The following is a 27,953-nucleotide window of genomic DNA, read 5'->3' on the forward strand; positions in this document are numbered from 1 at the left end:
CAGTGCAAAATCGAATTTGTTCAACAGATGATCTATTTCAAGTGGCCCCCACATTGAAAATAGGAAGGCAGCCATCTAATCAATAATCCGGATAAAGAGACATGGGTCCGTTATTGAACGGTTGATTCAATTACACCTGGGTTTCAGAATGACTAGATTTTTTAAATCCCTTCTTCATAGTGGGACTTATCAAATGAATGGATTGGATCATATGTATATAATAGTGAGCACCACACATATATAAGAGTCACTAGGTGTATGTACGAAGGACAGATGGAGGACCAAAAATAAAGGAAAAAAAGCAGAATCGTCACGGGGCGTGCAGAAGCGGCCAAAGTGGGGCCATCAACTTTCACAGATCTGACGGGACGCGGTTTTCTGCTAAAGCCTGTAGCAGGACTTTCCTGCAACGGGAAGTTAGGTGGGCCCCACCATGATGTTTATATGAGATCCAACCACGTCCATCAGTTTTACAAGATCATGATAAGACATAGGCCCAAAACTGACCAGAGAAGGCCACACAACAGAGGATTGAACGTCCACCGTTGAAATATGCATCTGGCCACTGAAATTTTGAATGGCTAATTTTTTATGTTTTTAGTTCATCCTAGTAGGAATGGCATTATGAGCCGTAAACATCACGTTGGACCCCAGTAAGGTTTAAACGGTAGGAATTTACCTGCACACGTTTTCCTGATGTATGGCTCACTTTAGTTTTGGATTTATATCATTTTTAGGCCTATCACTTAAAATGATCTTGCAAAACTGGTTGATTTACCATGAACATCATGGTTGGGCCATCTAACTTACCGTGTCAGAAAGTTCGTGCCAAAGGCTTTGGCCGGGAAGCTGCGTCCCAAACAGGCATGTACACCAGGATGATATATATGTACACCAGGATGTATTTTTGCTGCAGGGTGCCGCCCGAATGCTCTTTTTTTTTTTGTTGGGTGCCCCGGTCATTTTGTGGGGTCCTCCATCCTTCTTGTACAGCGATGTTTTTGGCTATGGAAAAAAAAAAGGATGATATATATATATATATATGCTACCACGTCGGAGGTAATACTTTAGATGGTGACACCTAATCCGTTCCGTAGTACAGCTAGGAGCACCATGAAGTACTAGTGCTCTAAGATCTTACATAATGAATTTTAATTGGCCACACCCATACAAAACCAGTCATTTATTATTCCATCCATGTCATAACTCAGTACATTATAATTATTTAAAGTGTCAAACACAGTTCAAATCAAAGATAATAAAAAAACAAAAAACAAAATCATATTTTTTTAAGAAATCCTCTAGCAATTCTCCCACTGCCACCTTCTGGTAAGAAACCGCCTGGCTTGCTTTCGTCGCCCGTTCCATAGACTGTCCTCAGAATCTCAGCAGGCGTTCGAGCAAACGCTACAGAATCTGCATTCGCCGATAAAATGTTGCTAGTGGTCTTGTTCTCAGCACCAAGATGTAGTGGGACGAAAATGCCTTCATCTTTGATGCCACAGTTCGCTAGTCTGTTTCTCAGGTCAGATACACGGGCTGTGAATTCAGCCACGGTGTGTTTGTAAGGAGGCACAAGCTCGTCAGCTCGCTGATAGAGTAAAGCCCGAATTACTGCATCTTGACCTGATTCCACTGCTAAAAGCCCAGCCAACAACTGCATAAAAAATGATACACCAATGTCAGCTATACAATCCAAATTCAATGTATAAACCAGATTGGTGCACTTGATTATCAATCTAGTCCGTTGAATAGATGGGACACAGGTATAATCAGAACAAAAAAAACTATTTTATTAAATTGACACTGAAAATTAAGGTAGAGATGGACAGTAAGCTTACTCTTTTTGAAACATAGCCGTTGATATTTGGGTTAGTGCCCACATAGGCAACAAGTCCCACGTATGGAATGACATAAGAAGCCAGAAGATAATTAACACTGCTGATGTAAGGATCAAAGGGTGGGCTGAGTGGCTTTTCAAATGCATTATCAAATATAGTAGCAAAATTCTTAGCGCTTAGATCAATCACGGGCCTTGGAAATCCACCAACCGTTGATTTAATGGCCCTAAAAAAAAATAAAAAAAATACACAACTCAAACAACCTTTCAAGCAAAAAAGAAAAAGAAAAGAAAGACGTGCTGCATCTGAGAGTACTGATTGCATGTTTGTAAATCTGCCTTTGCCAATATGTGCTGCATGTGTGCGTGCACGTGGGAGAGAGACGAGTAAGAAATACATTAATAAAGAAATGCATATATCATAACAGCCGATGCATCGACAGCCTCCATCCACTTTCTTCCTCACAATTTGAAGCACTTATTTATTCTCTTTTCAAAGTTAATATTTTTAACATTATATCTCGTAGTATTTATCAATTATCAGTCTCTCATCCGTATTTAGCTTTGGATAGAATTTATCTTTGATTAGAACCGCACTTCCAAACAACCCGACTCACTTACAGCAAGGCTAGTATGATTATAATAATAATAAAAATTAGGTGTGACCCAATTAATTATGGGCCAATCAAGCTGAATTTAGAAAAAGGTGGTCCTCATGGTGGGGTTAACCTTTGATGGTTGAATGTCTCTCAAAACACAATAGGATATGAGATATGAGAGAGAGAGAGAGAGAGAGAGAGAGAGAGAGAGAGAGAGAGAGAGAGAGAGAGAGAGAGAGAGAGAGAGACCTCAAATGACCAACTTCCTGATAACCGAACTCTGCGATGATCTGCCGTGTAAGGTTGTCGAGGTCGGCTTTCATAGCTCCGATAGGAGGTGGGCCACCCTGGGCCAGTTCGGGAGCAACCCCATCTAGACCATACCCCAGCGCTCCAAACAGGAAAAAATCAGCCTCCATGTGCTCCAAATTGAGAGCGAATCGTATTTTCTCCACATCATCAGGGAATATCGGAGCACCATTTGCTGGTGGACGAGGTACACATGTTAGGTCTTGTGTTAGACATCCCGGTGCAAAATAGCATAAGCAGAGAAAGAAGAAAAGCAGAGAAACAGAGAAGCTTGATACAGCCATAGAAAATCCTTATTATCTCTAGATGGGAATAGATATTGAATGAGAGAAGTGCTATCGAGCCATGGTATTTATACTTGAAAAACAAGGTCCACGTTAGTAAATTTCCGCGAATTACGACGATTGTGTAGTTGCCGTTTCAAGATTTTCTCCATCTTCCATTTATGTCCGTTGCCACACACAAGCTCTATCTTTTAGTAAAAAGGCAGTCTTTGGGGCCCACCATGCTGAACATACGAAATCCATTCCGTCCATCAGGTTCTGTCCTTGATTCTAAGCATGGAAAAAATAATTAACCGACCCAAAATAAAGGTGGGCGACACCACAGGGAAAAATGGGAATGGGATGCCGATCATAGGTTTGTGCGTGAGGCCAACCTGATGTGTATCTTTCATCAAATCCATTCATCAGGTGTAACTCATCAGGATGAAGTGAATATATGAAAGTATGCACGATTTGAAACTCAGGCGGGCCACACTACGTGAAAGGTTACAGGAGCCATTTTACACTTTCCAAATGGTGTAGTCCATCTGAATTCTTTTGTCAGTCTCACATTTTATATGTACGGTTCAAATAGGGTTTCTCACATGATGGACGGAGTTGATTTGCATATAAGACATGGTATGCCCCACGACCGTTGGATGTTTTCGGCTATGCCTAAAACAAATGTTGTAGATAATTTCAGTCCTATACTAGCCGTTGTATCCGTTTATACACGTCGTATGCGGTATTATACACCTTTGTCTTTAAAGTATGTAAGATAAGCATATTTTACACCTCATACACGGATAAGATACACCTTTTTCTTTATAAACAAAATACACAAGATCTTAACGCATCTATACACTAGACAAGATGCAAAGGATCTTAGGCCTATTAAAATGCCGATCCGTGCCGTCCAAGTGATGGGCCATTAGGTAGTGCGCTCAGAGCAAGTTATAGTGCTCCTAGTTGCATTGGAACACCTGGACTTTCAGTCCATTGACCTAGACTGTTTATTAGGTTCAGCGTACCTTTCATGAGCTATCATGCAAACATCACACCAATCCCACAAACATAAACCGTTTGATTAATGGTATTTAATATGGATGGTTAATATCAATTACAAAAAATAGGCCTAATCAACAATTTAATCCGTCTATATGTTAAGGTCCATCATGGATTGCTTATGATTCTAAAGCATCACTTTTGTTAGGTAATTGTAACCATTCAATCCATGGCTTTGAATACAGATGGCTGTAGAAAATAAAACCAAATAAAAGATGGATTGGATCATCTGATAAGTGCTAGTTTCGTACAAAATGCCTGTGAATGTATCTTAAATTAATGAACAGTTCAGATAAATCGATTGTACCGTCCATGTGCACTGATGTAACTAGGAGCACTATAACTTATAGTGCTGTGAAAGCACTGGAGCATTTCTCTACACGATGACGAGAGTGGATTAGGTGAGGCGGGGCCACCTTGATGCATGTATTCTATAACTATGCGGTCCATTCGTTTTTTCATATCATTTTAGGCATGAGCTCACAATTAAAACATATCCAAATCTTAGGTGAATATATTATAGGAAAGAATAGCGTTTAAACATTAAAAACTTTTCGTGGGCGACAAAAGTTTTTGATCAAGACTATATTTATTTATTTTCCCTCCACCTAAGTTTTCTAACCTTATCAGCAAGTTAGATGGAAATTAAATATTACATGGATGTTATGGTGGACCCTAGGAAGTTTTTAATGGGGGACTGTTTCAATCACCATTGTTTTATAATTAATGGTCGATCCACCTGAGATTTGGATTTTCATTTTTAGGCTCAACATGTATGTATAATACATATATCAAGGTGGCCACACCATAAGGGCGCCACAGTCTCGGGTGAGGCCAGGGCAGCACCTAATCCACTCCCATCTACCGTATGAGCATATTTGGTAAGTTTTTCTGCTCCTATCTTCCCTCCTAAATAGACGCCTAATCCGCTCCAATCTACATCATGAACATATTTGGGAAGTTTTTTGGCTCCTGCCTCCCCTCCTAAATAGACGTGCGTGGATCTTTGTATGGGGAGTGGCCATATTTGGTGAGTTTTTCTGCTACTGTCTTTACGCCTAAATAGACGTGCTTGGATTTTTGCATTGGGAGTGAGTTGGGTGTGGCACTGACCATTAGACCCACCTTGAAGTATGTATTCTACATCCATACTGTAGATTCATTTTTCCAACTAATTTTACCATGTGAGCCTAAAAATGAAGTAGATTTAAATCTCAAGTGTACCACAACACAGAAAATAATGGTGATTAACTATTAAAAGTTTCTTGTTGGCTAAAAGTTTTGAATCAAGCTAATACACACACGAAAACGCTCACCTGCGAACCAGTTCATACGTACTATACACGAACTTTTTTGAGAACCCATCCTACGTGTTGTGGATCCAAAATCTGAACCGTTCATGTGAAGTAGCACCTCGTGAAACCCCCCGGGCCCAAGTTTTACTTTGATCTAAAACTTTGATGGCTCATGAAAAATGAAAACATTTCTTCCCTTGATTTGCATTTCTCTTTGCTATGGCCCAACAAAATTTTAGATCAGGGTGAAAATTTGTCACATGTGATTTCATGGAATTCCGCATCACATGGACCGTTCAAATTAGACACCCATGACACGTGTGAAAAGGTGCGCAGGGGAGCAGAGCTATATATATATATATATATATATATATATATATATATATATATATATATATATATATATATATATATATATATATATATATATTGTTATCTTTCAATATCTAGGTCTGCCTGACCGTATTAAGAGGTTGGATGGCAAATAAACATTACAATGGGTATTACAATGGGCCCTAAATGGTTTTTAATGGTGGGCATTCAATCAGCACTGTTTCCTATGGTGTGGTCCACTTGAGATTTGTATGTGTTTCACTCTAAAAGAGCTGACTACGGATGGATGGTGTGGATACAAAAAAAAAAAAAAAAAAAAAAAAAAAAAAACCATACATATGCAGCGTCAAACTTTGGTACATTACACATGTATATATACGGTTGCTCCACGTTAGCATGGATCATGGGTCGCGGATTAGGTACTACAATAGGTACATGCAAATGTACGGCTGCTCCTATGCATGTCCCTAGCTCGGAACGATGTGAGGGGCCACATTGATGCATGGGTTTATCAACACTGTTTATCTATTTTTCTTTATCGTTTTAGGATATAAGCTAAAAAGTATTTTATCTTCTATACGAATATTTGTGTTTTGCCTTCATCCATGTCAATGCGACTTTATAAGCCGGTTTGGATGGCAAATAAACATTACTGTCTGCTCCTAAAGGTTTCAAAGGTGGGCATCATATCACTGCTGCTTCCTGTGGTATGGTCCACTTGAGCCTTGGATCCTTCTCATTTGGAGATTTTATACTAAAATGATATGAAAAAAATGGATGAACGGTGTTGATAAATCCATGCACGACAGTGGCCCTCTCACAGCGCCAGCCTATTCTGAGTCGAAATCGGATTGCCTACTGAGTTACTCGGTACGCTACTGAGTACCTAATCTGCGCATGATGAAGGATGGTGGTGAATGGTTGGGAGCGGATTAGGTGACACCCCGGGCTCAACCCAAGACGGTGTGGCCCTTACCGTGGGGGCCCACCTTGATGTATATATCCTACATCCCTGCTGTCAATCTATTTTGCCAGATTATTTTAGATTATTAGTTCAAAAATGAACTAGATCTAATTATCAAGTGGACCATATATATACCATATGAAAAAGTGGTGATTGACTATTAATGGGCCACAAAAGTTGTGGATCATCCATGTTTACGTGACCTTATCAAAAGGTTGGATTGCAAATGAACAATACCGAAACATTACAGTGGGGCCCTAGAAAGTTTTTAATGGTAGGCCGTCAATAACCACCGTTTCCTATGATATGGTCTACCTCATAATTGGATCTGCTTCGCTTTTGAGCTCAAGGTCTGGAAGAATGGATGGACAGCCTGGATATAAAACAAATCATTAAATTAATAAGGGATCCCACGGTAAGGTAACGACACTAAGGTGTTACCTAAGTCACTGTCTTGCAAGGCTTCTAGGTTAGGTTACAGGGTCAATGGCAGCTTCTTGATCCTAGAGTAGGTCCTGGGGTGAGTAAAGGTTGCTATCACCTGCTTCCTAACCCTTAAAGAATGTGAGCTTGTTGTAGAGTGATTGGTCCACTTCATTACTTATATGGTCAGTACCATTGTATTAAATGCAGTCAGTAATGATGTGTTCTAATCACATTGCAATAGGATTCTTACTGTTGCTCGGGTGGTACACTCTCGGGAGTTTCAACACCGGGTCAAGGGTTGAGTATCATAGGTGGTGAAATTCCACTAGCGTGAGTGTGTGTTAAACATAATAATAATAATAATAATAATAATAATAACAATAATAATAATAATATCACATTGCAATAAGTAAAAAAATTCCTATCTGTATCAAGCATGGGATCCAGACTCCTGTCCAAAAGGTTCAAATCGGTTTATCAGTTTAATTAGCAAAAATGTTCCATGCATGTGCCAATTTGGCACACGTGGATGAGATCCAAGCTGCTCATTATGTGGGCCCCACCATGTAGATACCCTCACAGTAAAAGTAGGCCCTCTTGCTAATAATAAAGGTAGAGATGGTCAGTTGTTCTTTTTTGAAACCTAGCCGTTAATGTTTGGGTTAGTGCCCACATAGTCCACAAGTCCTACATATGGAATGACATAGGAGCAAGTGGTAATGAACGGTACTGATGTAAGGATCAATGGGTGAGTTGAGTGGCTATTCAAATGCCTTGACAAATAATTTTGCAAAATCGTGGGCGCTTGGATCCATAAGGTTAATAGGAAATCCACCAACCATTGATTTAATGGCCATGAAAAAAGAAGATAAAATACAAAATTCGAAAGATCATATATTATATGGATTGTGTGGTTTTTGGAATGTTCTTGTGCCTATGTGCCGCATGTGTACGTGCGCCCATGAGGTCAGTGTTGCCCTCATCCAACATGTTGGACCATAACTTACCATCTAACCAGTCGACAGGTTCCAACCTTTAATGTTAGTACGAAATCCAATCCTTCCAATTTGTTGGACCCGTCATAAAGATCACCTAATACAAAATTCAACCCAGTCCACTCACCTGGTGGGCCACACCATACAGAAAAAGATAAACGCTAGTGTAATAAACCAATCAACTGATAGATCAAGCTGATATTTGCATAAGGTACTGTCTTACTGATCCCGCAAAAAATAAAGTGTGGAAAATATTAGTCTTTTAATTTGTTCCCGATCGTTAAAAATATGTAAAAAGTATAGTAAAAAAAGGCCAAAATTCAGAGTGATGGGCCCAGTGCAATGCCAATCCGTGCCACCCAAGTGATGGGCCATCAGGATCATTTACGTGATGTGCATTCATCCATTCCTACTCTTGGATGTATGTTGTACGTGTCCATGGGCATGCATGTGTATGTATCGATGCTCCATGGGAGCATGGTTCATGTTTGCGTGATGGAGGGTGGTGATGAAAGGGATGAAAGTGGGGAAGGTGGCGCATGCCCAACAACCGAAGTTAATTTTGCTTTTTCTCACTTTTGTAATGTTGGGTATTTTGTTGCCTTTTTTTCATCTTAAAATAAAATTGGGCTAGGTTTAGGGTATGTGTCAATCCCACTCGCATACGTGAGATTTTATCCTCGAATGGGATGACTTTTTGGACTAGGTCATCAGCACGGTGGGCCCACCTGACCATCAATATGAGTTTGAGTAACCGAAAATCAATTAACCAGCCCTTCGTCTCCAGGAGCAACGTCTCTGCCAGTTCTAAGTAACGACCCCGCAGACGTCCTATTCTTTGAGGGAGTGGATTAGGTGCGGCCCAGTCTCAGCTAAGAATCTAGAGGTCGGCATGGAGTCGAGTCGGTTCGAGTTAGGTCCAACCTGACTCGATTTGATTTTGAAAACTGTCTTACCTGAACTCGATCTGACTCGGTACCGAGTCTAGCATGTCTGACTCGATCAAAGTCCGGGTTTGGGCCGGGCTGATCCGAATCGAGTCTGGCTTGATCAGAAATACCGAGTCGGATCAAGTTGGCACCGATTTGGGTCATTGGACTGGATGGCCAGCCATTCATCGGGTCACCCACTTCCTTCCATCTCCAAATTCTCCACCATTTCCTGTGCGTGGTTCATCCTCTTAACATTTAAAAAAACAAAAAAAAAAAAAAAAAAAAACACTTGATGGGCCAATGGCTGCCGCCTGCTGCAGCCCATTCCCATCAAAATGCCAAGCTTGGCTCTTCTAAAAACTTCCCTTGATAAGGTGTTGTACCATGAAGATGAGCACATGCATAAGTTAGGCTGGTCTCGGATGGATCAGTCTTATATTAAAAAGGATAGACAATGTCACGCATCTATCTATATTTTGGGTCATTTTCTAAAAAGAACTCACTTTTAAACTCGTCACAGGTGGCCCGTGCAGAGATAAAGGTCTCGGATCATTAATCCATTCATCCGTGAAACTGTGAGAGAGATGAGAGAGCAGTGGGAGAAGAAAAAAAATATATTAAAAGAAGCGAGGATATCTGTCTTTTTAAAAATATAACATCTGACAAGTAACCGAAACAGAGAGAGATGAGGAGGAGGAAGGCTAGAGGGTTGTTGACCTGTTGTCGCTTACTGGACAGGAAGGGATGGCCGATGGGTACTGGATAGGAATGTGTTGGGTTTTTCGGATCATGGCATGTGGCGGGTATGGTAAAGAGAAATAGAGAATTAAGAATTATGTATTTTTTTTTAATACCATACCCGACAACCCGAGTCGAGTTGGGTTTCGGATCGGGTCGAGTCTGACGGATCGGGTTTCGGGTCGAGTCGGGTCGAGTTGATGGGTAACTCGAACTCGACTTGGTTTGTGTTCGGATTGGGCGAAGCCTACTTAGTTCAAACCGACTCACCAATTTGGTTCGGGTCGAGTCAGGTCCAAAGGAGTTGGACGAGTTGAGATAGGCGAGTTGAGTTGGATTGTGCCTAGCTCTACTTAAGATGGTGTAGGCCTTACTGTAGGATCACCTTGATGTATGTATTATATATCTGCCGCTCATCCATTTTTTCAAATCATTTTAGGGCATCAGCCTAAATATTGAAGGAGATCCAAATATTAGGCGGACAATAACATAGGAAATAGTGGTGATTGAACACCCTACCAGTAAAGACTTCCTAAGGCTCATTGTAATGTTTCTGTAATGTTTATTTGCCATCCAATTTGTTGATAAGGTCACACAAATCTGGAAGAAGTAATAAATAAATAAATATCAACTAAACCTAAAACTTTTATGGCCCATTAATTGTTGACCACCATTGTTTCCTATGGCATGGTGCGCTTGAAAATTAAATATGCTTCATTCTTAAGCTCATCCTCTAAAATGATTGAGAAAATGGATGGACGGATTAGATACAAAATACATACAAGCTGGTCCCACAGTAAAGGCCGCATAGTTGATGAGGCTGGGCTACACGTTATCCGCTCCCCTAGCCTCAACAAGACCGTGCGGCCCTTACCACAGCCCACCTTGATGAATGTATTGTGTATCCACACCATCCATCAGTTTTACTAGATCATTTTAGGACATGAGCCAAAATATGAAGGAGATCTAAATCTCAAGTGGACTATGCTAGAAGAAACCACGATGATTGAATGCTCCACCATTAAAAATTTCCTAGGGCCCACAATAATGTTTATTTCTCATCTAACTTATTGATAAGGTTATGGAAACTTTGATGAAAGGGAAAAAAATATTGGCTTGATCCAAAACTTTTCTGGCCCATAATTATATTTTTTTAAATAAACGTACGATGACCACTATTTCCTAGTGTATGGTCCACCTGAGATTTGGAATTACTTCATTTTTTTTTTATCATACCTAAATGATATGACAAAATGACTGGATGATATGGATACACAATATATACATCAATGTGCCCACGGTAAGGGCCAACCTCTCACATAATCTACTTCCCTCTTGTTGATCATGTCATTAGTTGGTCGTGTGTGCCTTTTGAGTTCCCTAATTAAGGGCATGATGGATCTTAATTGTCTACCTTGTGGGTTGCATCATGGGATGCTTGTTGGGGGACTACGGAAGCAGACCCTGAATTCAGATCATACAACGATAAGCAAAGGCAAACAAAGGATGCACAAGTACATATGAATGTTACGTGGAAAAACCCTTGCGGGAAAAAATCACGGCACAAAGCGATGAGCAATCACTACGAAAACAAAAGAGTACTAGATATGGATACAACTACAATTTCGAAAACTCTCATTTTTCTCGTCTCCAAATCCTAAAAACGACTTAGCCTTGATTAAAATATGGTAATCGCATATTACACCCGCATATATACTGTTACACTTGGAACATGAAACAAAATCTGTGCAATTACTCAAAACTACACACTCCGTCAATCTAAGCATTGATTGATCGACATCGATCAAGTAGCTCACATGTTCGATCAATCGAACATGGCCTAAATTGTTTAGAGAGCAAACTCTACAAAAATGGGGTTTCTTGATCGATTGAGCCAGGGATTCGATTAACCAAACTCTCTTATCCAGATAGATTGAAGACATCCTAACAAAAATTTCCAGCATGACTTCAATCATCATGAACCACAACTCTAAGCTCCATCTCTAATAGCCTCCATCATAGCTTCACTATTATCGTTGCTTCTCTTGCACACTCCATCTTCATTAAACCTTTACTAGACTCAGAGAAGTTGAACATAATTTGAACTTCTCTCTAGGAACGACATTTGTAAGTTTAATGCCCGGATTTCGTAACTCGAGTTTAGTACTCGTTTTCGAAAATTCCAAATGTTAACCTTCAAGGATAGCCCAAAGTTCGCAATATTTTTTAATAAGCATCACAACAAAAGGAAAGCAAACAACACATAAAGGGAATATGTAAAATATGTATCTCAACATATACAAATGGCTGCTCTTAGGGTTTATGTAAACCAATGACTCAAGCCACATAAATACAAATAGTACTAAAGAAAATATGAAGAAATCTTAAAAGTAATGAATCTAGAGCTGAGCATTAACCTATACATCATCTACATTTCATTCATCAACTAAATATGTTTCGATAACATCAATGGCCATCCTAGTGAGGTATACCCCCAAAATTACCAAGGCATTACAATACTTAAGAATAATATTCAAATAAACTCAGGAAAGTACAATGTTCAATATGCACTTCATAAATAGAATACAAGAATGTATAATTTACACTTCAGAAGTAGAATATAAGAGGATACCACTTTCAAATCAGAAGAAGACAATATCCACATTTAATCAGTATAATTTAAGAAACTATATATAATATCTAAATTACAAATCTCAACTCACAAATACAACACCAACTACACATCCAAACAACAATTCAAAGTATAACTTAAAAAGATATAATCCATTCCTCACAAATATAACACAAAAAACAATAACATCCAAACTACAATTCAAGGTATTATACAAGGAGATACAAGCAAATCTTCACCAATATAACATAAAGCATCACTATATTCAATTGCCAATTTAATTTTGATTAATGCATATATGTATGAATGCAATTGGCTTGGGGATGCACATCCAGCTAACCAAATAAATGAACATTTCAAACAATTATCCCATTCATGCAAGAGAATGAGTCTTTCAAATAGTTGACCCATTCAAAATGCAATAGGGTCGTTTGGACAGTACACATGTCTTTCATATAGTCCAACAAACACCCTATAACACCTATGTGCCATGTATTCATAATTAACCCATCATTTATTAGTCCAATTTATAATTAACACATCATAAAAGCTCAAAGGTCACTCTGGGGGGAGGGAGGAGCGGGTGGTCACGCAGCAAAGGACGATAACTCAGGCATAGTGTCCCATACCAGCATCCCCGGCTCAGGACACTTTAGCAAGTAGAATCAAAATACACTCAGAAGGTTACAAGTAGTGATTGTAATATAATAAATTCATGATATTTCACTAATATAAACCTCTAAAGCTAGTGACCACTCATGATTCAACACGTAGACATTACCATCATAAGTCTAGGTATATTTCTAATAAAAAGAATTCTCCCAACAAGCCATATTGGCACCAAGTCCATTGAAGGACATAATAAAATATTACAAATCACAAGTCTTAAGGTAAAAATAATCCACAAGATTATAAGTTTATAATTAAACGCATTTAATCCATTCACAACTGGCCACTAGTTCGATGAACATTTAATATACATATCCATCAACATATAACATTACATTTCGAATATAACTCATTAACATAAACAAATGTCAAACCAAACCACAATCAATTCAACCCTCTAAAAACAAACAAATATTACTTACATCAACTTACAAGTGTATCATCGATGTACAAATAAGATATTCTACTTAACTAAATTAGATAGACAATTTTACAATATAAAACATATCAATTTTTACAATGTACACAATGATTCAATTCATATCCTAAAACATGTGTAGTGTTAAACAAAATTAGATCATTCATGTAAACTAAACTGAGCAATAAGTCAAATATGTAAGACAAATGAAAGTTAACTAATGTAACTATTATAATGGAAAAAGCTTAAAAGGTGATCATCACCATTCTAATATAAGTTGTTAACTAATGATGAAAGGGTGGGAAAACGAGCAAGGATCAGATCCTAACAAAAATTTTCAATATGGAACAATTAGGATTTACATATATAAGATTTATTCAAAAATATGATTAAACATGGAACTTTATATAAAGATTTTGATCTAAATGGAAAAGGGAACTTATAAATCTTCTACATGAAACTTAAGAATATAAAATCTATAAGTAAAACTAAAATTGATATTCATAAGGCAATAAATATTTACTTACCTCTATTAAACTTAGCAACTAGATCGAGGATTATACCTAAACTTGAAAGGTTGATCCGATTCAATATGACTTGATGCCCCAAAACGAACCCCATCGCGACTCGGTTCGCTTAAGAACTCAAGCCTCAAAACCAACTATCGCAGCTTAAGTCACTCTAATTTGATTTAAAATTAAGTCCACCGTGTGATGAAGCTACCTATGAGATTAGAGTGCACATGAGCTAAGCCAACAACTAAAATCCAACCTAGGCCTAGCCTGCTGTTCGACTCAGCAAACCCAACTAAGTTAACTCGATTTAGCTCAACACACTACAAAAGACTGGATCTCTTTTAAACTCAATAAAGAGACTCAATAACTCGGTAGAAAACTGGAGTGAATTCAACCAGGACGTAACCCCTAAACACTCCACAATGGATCTGGACAGAGCTGAACTTGGTTGATCACTGAGTTAACCCGGTCTGACTCGGAAGACTGCACCTCTCTCTCTCTCTATCTCCTTCTTCTTCCCTTTTATTTATTTCATTCTCTTTCTTTTCCTTCTTTCTCCTCCTTTGAAACCCCACCATCTCTAGTGAATTTGGACAGAGAGCAGACCATGGACTAGGTTTAGACTCGGTCTGAGTTGGACTGCAATGACTCAGTAAAGCCGAATTCACTTATGTTCTTTCTCCTTCTCTCAAATACTTCTTTATTTCTCACTCCTCTCCTTCCTCTTCCTTCCATCTAATTTCCAAATGTCTAGAAAAAATCTCTCAACACCAGTGACGCCATATGGAACAAGCAGACAACTCAAACACAAGAAAGAAGATTCAATTCGGTGTTACAGCGAGTCACACGATAGTTGGCTTCAATGGTGTTGCATAATCTCTTATGAAACTATGATAATTAAATGCTCACCAAATGACCTACTTGATGAATGAACTAGATTTGGAATTGATGGCGAACTAGGATTGCATAGTCTGCATTTTTTAATGAGGAAGAAGACCTCCATTAATGGCATCATTCACAAGATGACTCTTTTCTTCACTTCGACAATGTTTGATGGCGTGGATGGGTTTTTAGGAGCTTGAAAAGGTGATCTCTTGAAGCTTTGACATAGATTTCCCAGTGGGTTCACAGCAAGAAGGTTACAACCAATTTACTAAGGTATTTGCAACTCATCGTAAGAGATGAAGAAAGAGCTACTGTTGCTCGATCCTCTCTTGTCTTAAGCATGCCCCAATCTTTCTTAAGCATGCCCTAATCTTTCCCAGAGCCGTAGGATGAAGAATAAATGGCCTAGATTCAATCTAGGCTTTCCTACTTGCATGCTCTCTAGGGACAGATTCTACCTTACAATTTTGCATAATTGGTGATCCACACTTTTGAAATGGAGGGTTGGGATGCTCTATATCTTGCAGTTGAAGTATCAGGAAGAGAGTTCACATCGATTGCTAACTCAACACTAAAATAGTTTTCTATTTTCAGAACTTGCTCGTGTGCAATTCAGTTTATGCTTGTGTTTGTGTGTATTTGAATGAGCTTCCACGTGCTAGATGGCTAGTGTTTGGGTTGAAAACCACTCCTACATAAGATGAACAGTTCAGATCATTGAAATGATCACACATGATGGGCCACATCACAGCCAATGGACATTGTCCATTCAATAATACCTCGTGGTGGGAAATGAAAGAAAGGAAGAGGTTTTCCGCTTCGGTCTTAGCTCGGTAATTTGACTGCGTTTCTACTCACGTTGTGCACATGCATGATCCCAAAGTAGGGCCCACAAGTTATTTCTATGAGATCCACACCGACCATTAGATTCTACAGGCCCCACCAGGTCATTTGACCAGAGATGAGGCAGATCCAAAGTTCAGGTGAGCCACATCACTGAATTTTATCTATTTATTGATCTTTACCAATCCAACCGTCAGATTAATAACAATCCAAACATCGACGGTTAGTAACACCCGAGGACTGAAATTAAGGGGTGTAATGGTAAGCATATCCGCTAGATTTATGCTTGTGTGGATCCTTTCAAGAGTAACACTTCTTTCTCAAGAACCTGTTGGATAAAATGATGAAAAACATTAATATGTTTAGTTCTATAATAGTAAACTAAATTCTTTGCCAAATTGACCACGCTTTCACTGTCACAATTAATCTGCACAACCTCCTGCTAAATCCAAGCTCTTTTATCATTCATCTCAATCAAAAACCTTCCGTGAATGCCTCCATCACCACCATATATTCAGCTTCTGTTGTGGAAATAACAACTGTAAACTGAAACTTCGACGTCCAACTAATCACTCCACCCAGAAATATAAATGAGTAAGTATAAGTCAATCTTCTGTTGTCCACATTCCCTTCATAATCTAAATCAATATATCCTATAAGCTTTCCCTCTAAGTTCTCAAATTCAAGATATAGTCTGTTGTACCTCATAGATAATAAAGTAGCCATTTCACTGCCTCCCAATGTTGCTTATAGGGGTTTGACATGTATATGCTCACAACATCGATTGAATGTGAAATATCCGGTCTTGTAGTGACCATGACATACATCAAGCTGTCAATTGTGTTCAAGTATGGCATACAAGACACACTACGTGAAAAATGGAAAAAAATGACAGATTTAGAGACGGTTCTGGACCGTCTCTAAAATTGCTTGGTTTAAAGACGCTTTAGAGACGGCCGTAAACCGTCTCTAAAATTTTAGACGGCCCCTGACCGTCCTTAATATTGTCTTAAAAATTTAAACGTCCACAAATCATTTAAGACGGTCGTTGACCGTCTTATATGGGTCATCTGAGACGGTCATTGGCCGTCTGCATTAGAGACGGTCCTTGACCGTCTTATATGCAGCCATCTGAGACGGTCATTGGCCGTCTCTATTAGAGACAGTCATTGACCGTCTTTTACTTATAATATGAGACTGTTAAAGACCGTCTCTATTAGAGACGGTTCTTAGCCGTCTTATAGCCCTGACAAAGACCGTCTCTATTAGAGACTGTCCTAAACCGTCTCTATTGGAGACTGTCAAAGACCGTCTCTAGCAGAGACGGTTCTAAACTGTCTTATAGCCCTGTCAAAGACTGTCTCTAATGCTTAGGTCAAATTTTAAGAAGCTCAAAAAAATTATGAATTTCGAAAAAAAAATTAATTGAGAAGCTTAGAAAAATAATTTAGAATGTTTAAGGAAATTTTAAATTTTGAAAAAAAAAACTGTAATTTTATAAAAATCTAGATTTTGAAAAAAAAAATAAGAACTTTGAATAATGTTGATAATTTTGAAAAAAAAAATATTAATAAAAAAATGGTATTTTGAAAAAGAAAATTAAAAAATTAAACAAATTTGTGAAAAAATTGATAAATTGTAAAAAAATATATATTTTTTTTAAAAAAGAGTTATATATATTTACAAGAAAAATTAAAAAGTTATATAACAAAAGTGAGATTTAAAAAATGATATTTTGAAAAAGAAAATTTAAAAAATTAAACAAAATTGTGAAAAAATTGACAAATTGTAAAAAAATATATTTTTAAAAAAGGAAAACTAGATTTTGTATTTTGATAAGAAAAGTTATATAACAAAAGTGAGATTTAAAAAATGATATTTTGAAAAAGAAAATTTAAAAAATTAAACAAAATTGTGAAAAAATTGACAAATTGTAAAAAAAATATATTTTTAAAAAAGGAAAACTAGATTTTGTATTTTGATAAGAAAAGTTATATAACAAAAGTGAGATTTAAAAAATGATATTTTGAAAAAGAAAATTTAAAAAATTAAATAAAATTTTGATTATGTAAAAAAATATATATTTTTTTAAAAGAAAACTAAATTTTGTATTTTGACAAGAAAAATTGAAAAGTTAGATAACAAAAGTGAGATTAAAAATGATATTTTGAAAAAGAAAATTTAAAAAATTAAACAAAATTGTGAAAAAATTGACAAATTGTAAAAATATATATTTTAAAAAAGAAAACTAAATTTTGTAAAAAAATGTTAAATTTATTTACAATAAAAATGATATTTAGTTAAAAGAGTAAAAAAATATACATTTTGAAAAAAATGTTAAATTTATTTGTGAAAAACAAAATTACTAAATTATTAGGCACATCCACTAATTGAACCTTTAATCGTTTTTGGACAATATAATCAGTTCAAATTGAAGAGTAAATAACTTCAGATGTTTAAATCAAATTTCACTGAAATTGTTGATCAATCTTATATGCCCAATATCTTTCTCATATGTAGCATGATTGGGACGAGTAACTAGTCAAATTGAGAGTATTGATCAGTAAAATAGAGTAAATGTACTAGATATGTAAAATGGGCCAAATATTCCGGTTAGAATTGTGACCCAACTTACTGACTTCGTGAGAACCTAAGAATTAATGTTAGTAAGTTTTGTGGGCCCCATCATGATGTGTGTCGAACATCAACACCATGGATTTGATGTGTCCCCTTTAGGTTATGAGATATCTCAAAAATCATCGGTAAACGAAACTCAAGTGGGCCATACCATTTAAAACTATGTGAAGACATCCTAAAAAATATAAAAGCATTTGGTGGGGCCCACATGAGTTTTGGATGCGGTTGAAACTTGGTCTGACCCCTCATCCAAGTGGGACACACATAATGAGTGGGTTGGATATGTGAATCACATTTAGGCAGGCCCAATATATGATTATGAATGTTTTGAGGAAACCTTTCTCCACTACATTTAAGTGAGTTACTCGTTACCTTTACCAGAGTAAAATCTGTGGGATTTACCGTTATTTATTTATTTTACCCACTCCATTCATCCATGTTAACAGATAATTTGAAGTCTAAAGAACAAAAAGGAAGCATATCCAAAGCTCAAGTGGACCACACCACAGGAAATAGTGTGATTGAACCTCTACCATTTAAAATTTCTTGGGGGCCATAGAAGTTTTGAATCAAGCTGATGTTTGTGTTTTCTATTCATTTATATATTTTTGATATTATGAACAACCTTTAACTGTTTTTGGACAATCTAATCAGTCCGGACATGAAGAGTAAATAACTTCAAATGTTTAAATCAAAATTCACTCAAATTGTTGATTAATCATGTTTGCCCAATATCTTTCTCATATGTAGTATGATCGAGGCGAGTAACTAGTCAAATTGAGGGTAATGATCAGTAAAATAGAGTGAATGGACCAGACATGTAAAATGGGCCCATCATGATGTGTGTCGAACATCAACACCGTGCATTTGATGTCTCCCCTTTAGCTTATGAGATATCTCAAAAATAATACGTATATGAAACTCAAGTGTTGATTACCATTTAAAACTATGTGAAGACATCTAAAAAAATATAAACAGTACAATATTGGATGTCATACCATTTTGGGGCCATAAAAGTTTTGGATCAAGTTGATTTTTATTTTTTCCCTTCATCTGGCCCTGTATGACCTAATTAACATATTGGATGTCAAATAAATAGTACAATAAGCCTTAGGAGGATTTTAATGATGGATATCCAATTACTATTGATTTCATGTGGTGTGGTGCACCTAAGATTTCTGTGGTGGGGTCCACTACAGATTTTTATCTCACTCCTCATCCAAGTGGAACACACATAATGAGTGGGTTAGATATGTGAATCACATTTAGGCAGACCCAATATATGATTATGAATGTTTTAAGGAAACCCCTCTCTATTATATTATGTGGTGTGGCCCACCCAAGTCATGGATTCACTTTATTTTTAAGCTCTTTGCCCACCTAAGTCATGGATTGACTTTCTCCATACTATTCAACACTTTTCTTGGATCATTTTAAGATATTAACCAAAAAATGGGGTGGGTCCAAAGCTTAAGTGGACTACAAAATAGGGACTGAACGTCCACCATTAAAAATAACATTCATAGAAGTTTTAGATCAAGCTGATGTTTATGTTTTCTCTTCATTTATATCTTTTTGTTTTGAGATTTGATGGTTTTTTGTCCATCTGGATTTAGGTGTTTGGGTATCACATTCCTTCTTTTTTTTTTTCCCAACTTTGATGTTGAAATCTCTTTTATAATTCAGATTTCTCCCTTTGTTTGTGAAATTTTAAGGAATCCTGTTCCTATATAAAAAAAAAAAAAAAAAGAAAAGAAAGATTTACTCATTCTTCATGGTTATGAAGTATCTGCCCTTGTTGTAGTAGTAGTTGAACTTGCTGAACATTCTCTTGAAGAAGAATTATAGTCTTCATGTAAAAAAAAAAAAAAAAAAAAAAAACAAACGAAAAAAAAAACAGTAAAGTTGGCCTTACGACGATTTTAATGATGGATAACCAATCACTATTGTTTTCATGTGGTGTGGTCCACCTGATATTTGAATAAGATTCATTTTTGGGCTCAAATCCTATAATGAGTTCGCAAAACAAATGGATCATATGGATATACAATATATAAATCAAAGTGGGCCCACATCTACCCCATTAGTCAAATGCACCATTCCATGGTGGGCCTAGGGCTTAAAAATCAAGTCAATCCGTGACTTTTTTGGGCCACACCACATACAAAAGTCGAGAGGGTTTACCCTCCATTAAAATATTCATAATCGTTTGTTAGGCCCACCGAGATGTGGTTCACAAATCTAGCCCATCCATTATGTGTGTCCCACTTGGATGAGGAGTCAAACCAAGTTTCAATTGCATACAAATTTCAGGTGGGCCCCACCAAGTGCTTTTATATGTTTTAGGCATTTCTTCACATGATTTTAGATGGTATGGCCCACCTAAGTTCCGTATACGGCTGATTTTTGGGATATCCCATAATTTAAAGGGGGCCCATCAAATGCACGGTGTTGATGTTTGACACATGTCATGGTGGGGCCCACACAGCTTGACCTTTGTGTTTAATCCACGCCGTCCCCATGAGGTCAAGCTGTGTGGGCCCCATCATGACATGTGTCAAACATCAACACTGTGCATTTGATGGGTCCCCTTTAAATTATGGGATGTCCCAAAAATCAGCTGTATACGGAACTCTGGTGGGCCATACCATCTAAAATCATGTGAAGACATGCCTAAAACATATAAAAGCACTTGGTGGGCCCCACCTGAAATTTGGATGTGTCTGAAACTTGGTACGACCGCTCATCAAAGTGGCACACACATAATGGATGGGCTGGATTTGTGGACCACATCTCGGTGGGCCTAAAAAATAATTATGAATGTTTTAATGGACGGTAACCCCTCTCAACTTTTGTATGTGGTGTGGCTCACAAAAGTCATAGATTGATTTGATTTTTAATCCCTGGGCCCACCATGGGATGGTGCATCTGACTGATGGGGTAGATTTTTGACACGCTTGATGGTGGGGCCCACATAGCCATACCCGACCCCGGCCTAAATTTGGGCGCGCGCTCAAAAATAGAGCCGCGCCCAAAAAAACCCCAAATCTATTAATGTTTTGGGCGTAAATTGTTTGAAGAAAACCTAAAAGATCATGACCGTCTTCTTCCAATTCGGCGAGGGAGTGACGAGGAGCATCAGGGAGCCGCAAAAGCTATTCATGTTTGATTCAATGGAGAAGCTCAAGGTCCGTGTTTCTTTATTACCATCTGAAACACAACAGGGTTGAAAACCCCTAACTGCACTTCCTTTTTTTTTTTTGAAAGATAACAGCATTAACGTGCACTTCCTTTCTACAGCAGGGTTGAAAAACCCTAGCCACCACACCACCTTCCATGACTGATGGGATTCTAGATAGCTTTTTATTGGATCCATTAGTGACCCAGGCTTTGTGGGCATTGGGGAAATTTGCAGGATCAGATGCAGGATATTGGCTGATTTTTTGGGGTCTGTTGCAATCATAGACTCCAACTTCACTGAAGATGTGTCTCTTCTGCAGGCCATTAAAGTGGCCGCTGATTTTGAGTTCTTCCCGATTTCTGTTGAAGGCGATTCTTTTGTTGCGATAAGCTGGGTTAGGGGTACCCATGGCATCTTGTGGACCTTTTGGAAGAAGCAAAGATATTTGTCAGGGCACGAATTTTCTCTCTCCTATATTCAGAGAGAAGTTAATGCCAAGGTGGCCAATCCAGTGGGCTAGTTTTTCTATCTTTTTTTTGTGTTTTTGCCTGCAGGTTGAAGGCCTGTGCCTACTGCTGCCTGTATGTATTCTTCTCCTTCAGGCAATTTTTTTTTTCTATCTATTTAAAAAAAAGAAAATCAGCTTCCTTACGCACGCACGCATATATAGATATACATACGTATCTCTCTCTCTCTCTGTGTGTAAACTGAAAAGAATGGAGGAAAAGAGAGTCGTTATGGCTGCAGTTTGAAACGCAAGTGACTTTAATTGCCGCACTTAGTTTATCAAGAGACAATGACACAATTAGTGATTTTCCCTAGTGACCATGATGTAGAGGAAGTCCTCAAATTGTGTACCTTTCATGTGCAACTTGCAAGTAACGTAGTAGCAATTTGGAGGTTAGGCCCCGAACATGAATGATATGTAAAGAAGTTGCAGTTTATTTTTTCTACTTCATCAGAATAATTGCAACTCAATTCATGACTACATCTGAACACACCCTATATTGTTAACTCAAATTATCATCCTTCCATCCAAATATGCGTTATGGAAATGATATAATGGGGATTCGTAGTATGGGACACAAACATAATAAGAAAACAAATAGGGTAAGAAATGAAACCAAACAAACTTCCAAATTCAAGGTGCATTTAAATGCTCAACTGAAGTGAATTGCAAGAAAACTAAATGAAGTGGAGCCCAAGGCCCTTCGAAAAGGTTCAAGGATTTTTAGTAGTCTTCATTGCAGCTTTGGCAGCAGAGATTTCATCCTTCCATGGTTCGTGGATGTGGAATCGGGTTCTCGCACACGGCCATGGTTGTCGCTTATTCTAGAAGAGTTTATTTATTTATTATTTATTTTTATTTTAAATCTGAATCTGACTGCAACAGGGTGTTAATCGTCAATTCCACAGTCGTCGACAACCTCACCGTTCACCATTGGCAATGGCTGATGAAGGTGGGTCTCCGGCTGCCTTCTTCCTAAAATACCAGTATTAAAATCAATTGCCTTTCAACATTTGCTGAATGGGATTATTTATTTGGTGTGTTTGTTGGTTGGACATGACTCATTCCTTGAGACATGCTTCTTGCCTTCCGCAGTTATTTCACGGTTCCAAGGTATGCTTGGGTTTCAACTTTATTCTCTGGTTTTATGCACATTTTGTTCTATTTCTATTTCCAATGCCATACTTTGTCCCCCTAACCATGACACTGGATTTTTTTGCGAGTTCTCAGATTTCCACCACAACTTGTATCTATTGAGTAGTTACTAATAGGGTTGGGATACGTTGGTTGACTATGTATTAGGCCTTGTATCTTAAAATTATCTATTCCGTGACTACTAATTTATCGAGGAATTTATTTATTTATTCCACTGACTTTGACATGGGAATTCATGAATATGACACGATGTTGGATGTCCTATGAAGATTTTTGTTTTGCATACAGGCATGAAAAAGATGCAAACATTATAGAGCATTGATTGTTTCAACATGTTCCTTTATCTTATTGATATTGAAAAAATTATACTTGTTTCATACAATCAATGCTCGATAAATTATAGAGCATTGATTGTTTCATACAAGGAAGACTTCCAAAATCCCCTCGCCAAGAATTCTAGCCTATGTTTCCTAATTTCATGTTATCAATTTTTCTTATCAATCTTGCATTTTTAACAGTGTGAAATAATCCATAAAACTTCAACTTGCATATGAGTGTTGCCTGATTGTGTTATACTTTTTTCAATCATTTAAAATTGTGGAATTTGGGGCTTTGCCACATTATGGATTTCTTTCTCTTTTTGCCTCAGAATCATGCTGAAGCAAAAAAGAATAGCCGAGTCATGCATGCTTGGCAAGGTAAGAGTCCTGTATTGGATATTCTATTATGCATAGGTTTTCATTACTCGTTCCTAAGACTAATCACGAGTTCACAACTACTAGAGGCTAGTCTGTTATGCATGGGTTTTCGTTACTCATTCCTAAGATTAATCACAACTATTGGATGTGATTACTTGTTAAGCTGCAGTAGAGAAGTTTTGGCAATGATGTTGTTGATGAAAATGCAGTAGGTGCATGTGCCCAGCTTGTCTTTGCACCTTAGATCATTAAGTCTCCATGATGAAGTTTTTTCATGCTATGTTGCTTTAGGTCTGTGTAACCATAGTTGAAATAATGGTTTTGGATCACCTAGAGATTGAAACCAGTACAACTTGCACTGCCTCATTCCATCTTGTGCAGCAGAACTCCATATGAAATGCCATTTTGTTCAAGGCATCTAAGATAATTTGTCCTTGTTACCAATTTATGCAATTTCATGGTTTATGATTTGGGGTGTTTGGTTGCTTTTACTTGTCCTTTTAACTATCATCTTTCACTAGTTATTTGAAATGCCGACAATTGCTTACTTCTTCTTAGTTATCTGTTCTCCTGCACAAGCAATAAAAAAGGTGAAATTTAAAAATCCATTGTTTCTCCCATCATTCCCAAAAAAGAAAGAAAAAAGAAAAAAAGAAAATGCTTGCAATGAATTTTTATGAGCACTAGGTAGCCTATTAATGAAAACAATGTCTCCGTCTATAATACGTCCGTTTATGATTTGACCAACTTTCAAATATGTATGTCCTTTTGAACCTTCCCTAATTGCACAAGTGGCTGAACCATCTCTGTATGTTACACATAATTTGTCATCCACTAGTTTCTGTAAATGAAAATAAGAGGATTGATCTTAACAGTATGGTCGTCATGCACATAGATATAAAATGCTTGCAATGAATGTTTATGAGTACTTGGTAATTTTGGAGTCCTTGGTTAGGGTTTGGGTTGAAAGTACGAGTGCTGGAGCCGACGCTTTTGGAGTCCGAATTCATTCTTTTGAAAAATAGGAAAATGGGAATATTAGTAAATATGGATTTTCTTGTTAAGAAGAAAATGGAAGGTAAAGAAGAGACATAACTGAAACTTTACACTGTGAAAAGTAATATTAACCATCTTACTTTCCTCGTTGAATTTGACATCTAGGAAATGGACCTTTTCCAGAAAACCATGGATTTAAAACCATTAAATCCTTCTCAGAAATTTGAGTTTATTGAACTGAATTGAATTATTACAATTCAATTTTGTTAAATATCCAAACGCAAGGTTTCCATGAATTAAGCAAATGAATTCATTCTAACACATTTTGTTGAATATCCAAACGCAAGGATTTTTTATTTATTTATTATTATTATTATTATTATTATTTTTGTGATATGCAATAGCTTTTCAGAATTCATATGTAAGGTGCATACTTGTGCTCATTCACATGGACTCTGACTATCTTTCTTAAATTTCTTTGATTTTTCTAATTTTTGTATCTAATTTTGAATTTCTAGGCCCTAAAACAAGATTCGAGGTGCCGTCAACAATGTTAACAGAATCCTTCAGGTCAGATTGTTGATTGAACCTGATTTTATTTAAATGATCTTGATAATCCATTTTATTTAAATGAGCAGACCCGGATGTGCGTCGGAGCTATCCGAATGTTGAGCGGGGGTCCTTGGAAGGTGGGAACCGCTGTTATGACCATGATGAAGCTGTCCATTTCCTATGGACAACATTGGAGTGGCCTGACCATTTGGACAGGCCGTGTTTATATCTGTATTTGCTCGAAATTGATGGAGCAGACCCGGATGTGCGTCGGAGCTATCCGGATGTTGAGCGGGGGTCCCTAGAAGGTGGGAACCGCTGTTATGACCATGATGAAGCTGTCCATTTCCTATAAACAGCATTGGAGTGGCCTATCCATTTGGATAGGCCATGTTTATGTATTTACTCAAAATTGATGGAGCAGACCCGGATGTGCGTCGGAGCTATCCGGATGTTGAGCGGGGGTCCTTGGAAGGTGGGAACCGCTATTATGACCATGATGAAGCTGTCAATTTCTTATAGACAGCATTGGAGTGGCTTGGCCATTTGGACAGGCCATGTTTATGTATTTACTCGAAATTGATGGAGCAGATCCAGATGTGCGTCGGAGCTATTCGGATGTTGAGCGAGGGTCCCTGGAAGGTGGGAACCGCTGTTATGACCATGATGAAGCTGTCCATTTCCTATGGACAGCATTGGAGGGGCCTGGCCATTTGGACATGCCGTGTTTATGTATTTGATCGAAATTAATGGAGCAAACCCGGATGTGCGTCGGAGCTATTCGGAAGAGCGGGGTTCCCTGGAAAGAGGGAACCGCTATTATGACCATGATGAAGCTGTCCATTTTTTATGGACAGCATTGGAAGGGCCTGGCCATTTGCGTCGGATGGCCGTGTTTATATCTGTATTTGCAGGGACCATACCCTTAACCTAAACCAAAACCTATGACCTAAAACCTTAACCTATAACCTAAACCTCAACCTTAACCTAAACCTAAACCTTAACCTAAAACCTAAAACCTAAACCTAAACCTAAAACCTAAATGTATTCTCAAAGCCCTAAACCTAAACTTACACTTAATCCTAATCTTAACTCCCTAACCTAAACCTATACCTAAACTTGAAAACCCAAACATAAACCCAATCCCGAACCCGAACCTAAACCTTAACCTTAACCTATTCTCAATTCCCTAAACCTATATCTTATAACCTAAACCTAAACCTAAACCTAAACCTTAACCTATACCTATAACCTTAACCTTAATCTATAACCTTAACCTAAAACCTAAACCTATAACCTAAGCCTAAATCAAAACATATAACCAAAACCAAAACCTATATCCTAAACCCGAACGCATTCTCAAATCCTATAACCCATAATCTAAACCTAAACCTAAACTTAAACATATAACCTAAACCAAAACTTATAACCGAAACCTATAATCTATAACCTAAATCAAAACATATAATCAAAACCAAATCCCAAAACCCAAACCTAAACCTAAACCTAAACCTATAACCTAAACATAAACCTAAACCTATAACCTAAACTCAAATCCCTAAACTTAAAACTAAACCTAATCCTCTAACCTAAACTCAAATCCCTAAACCTTAACTTATAACCCAACCTAAACATATACTTATAACCTAAAACTATTCTCAAATCCCAAAACCTATAACCTAAACCGAACCTTTCCCTAAACCTATAACCTAAACTCAATTCCCTAAACCTAAACCTAGACCTAAACCTAACCTATTCTTAATTCCCTAAACCTATATCTTATAACCTAAACCTAAACCTAAACCTATATCTTATAACCTAAACCTAAACCTAAACCTAAACCTAAACCTAAACCTATAACCTATAACCTAAACCTAAACCTAAACTTAAACCTGTAACCTATAACCTAAACCTAAACCGAAAACCTAAATGTATTCTCAAATTCCTAAACCTAAACCTACACCTAATCCTAATCTCAACTCCCTAACCTAAACTTAAACCTAAACTTGAAAACCCAAACCTAAACCTGATCCTGAACCCGAACCCGATTTCCTAAACCTAAACCTCAACCTATTGTCAATTCCCTAAACCTTAACCTATAACCTAACCTAACCTAAACCTAAACCTATAACCTAAGTGTATTCTCAAAGCCTTAAACCTAAACCTACACCTAATCCTAATCTCAACTCCTTAACCTAAACCTAAACCCGATCCCGAACCCGATCCCGATTTTCTAAACCTAAACATTAACCTATTCTCAATTCCGTAAACCTATATCTTATAACCTAAACCTAAACCTAAACTTAAACTTAAACCTGTAACCTATAACCTAAACCTAAACCTAAAACCTAAATGTATTCTTAAATCCCTAAACCTAAACCTATACCTAATCCTAATCTCAACTCCCTAACCTAAACTTAAACCCGATCTCGAACCCGAACCCGATTTCCTAAACCTAAACCTTAACCTATTCTCAATTCCCTAAACCTATAGCTTATAACCTAA

The 27,953-nt window shown here is 37.5% G+C and overlaps 1 protein-coding gene across 2 annotated transcripts in view; it reads right to left on the minus strand.

The window, feature by feature from the left end:
- Positions 1–1,153: 1,153 nt before the first annotated feature.
- LOC131225619 (ferritin-like catalase Nec2) overlaps positions 1,154–27,953 on the minus strand; it is a 59,347-nt gene continuing 32,547 nt past the window's right edge. The window contains exons 1-3 of one of the 2 annotated variants that reach the window (XM_058221179.1): positions 2,689–3,077; positions 1,842–2,067; positions 1,154–1,657 (exon numbers count right to left, since the gene is read on the minus strand). In XM_058221179.1, the coding sequence (XP_058077162.1) occupies positions 1,280–1,657; positions 1,842–2,067; positions 2,689–3,032 (948 nt within the window). In that variant the 5' untranslated portion in view covers positions 3,033–3,077 and the 3' untranslated portion in view covers positions 1,154–1,279. Of the gene's footprint in view, positions 1,658–1,841; positions 2,068–2,688; positions 3,078–27,953 lie in introns of those variants that run through there. The other variant, XM_058221180.1, reaches the window with a different exon arrangement.

This window comes from Magnolia sinica, chromosome 14 (assembly GCF_029962835.1).
Source record: "Magnolia sinica isolate HGM2019 chromosome 14, MsV1, whole genome shotgun sequence".
NCBI lineage: Eukaryota > Viridiplantae > Streptophyta > Magnoliopsida > Magnoliales > Magnoliaceae > Magnolia > Magnolia sinica.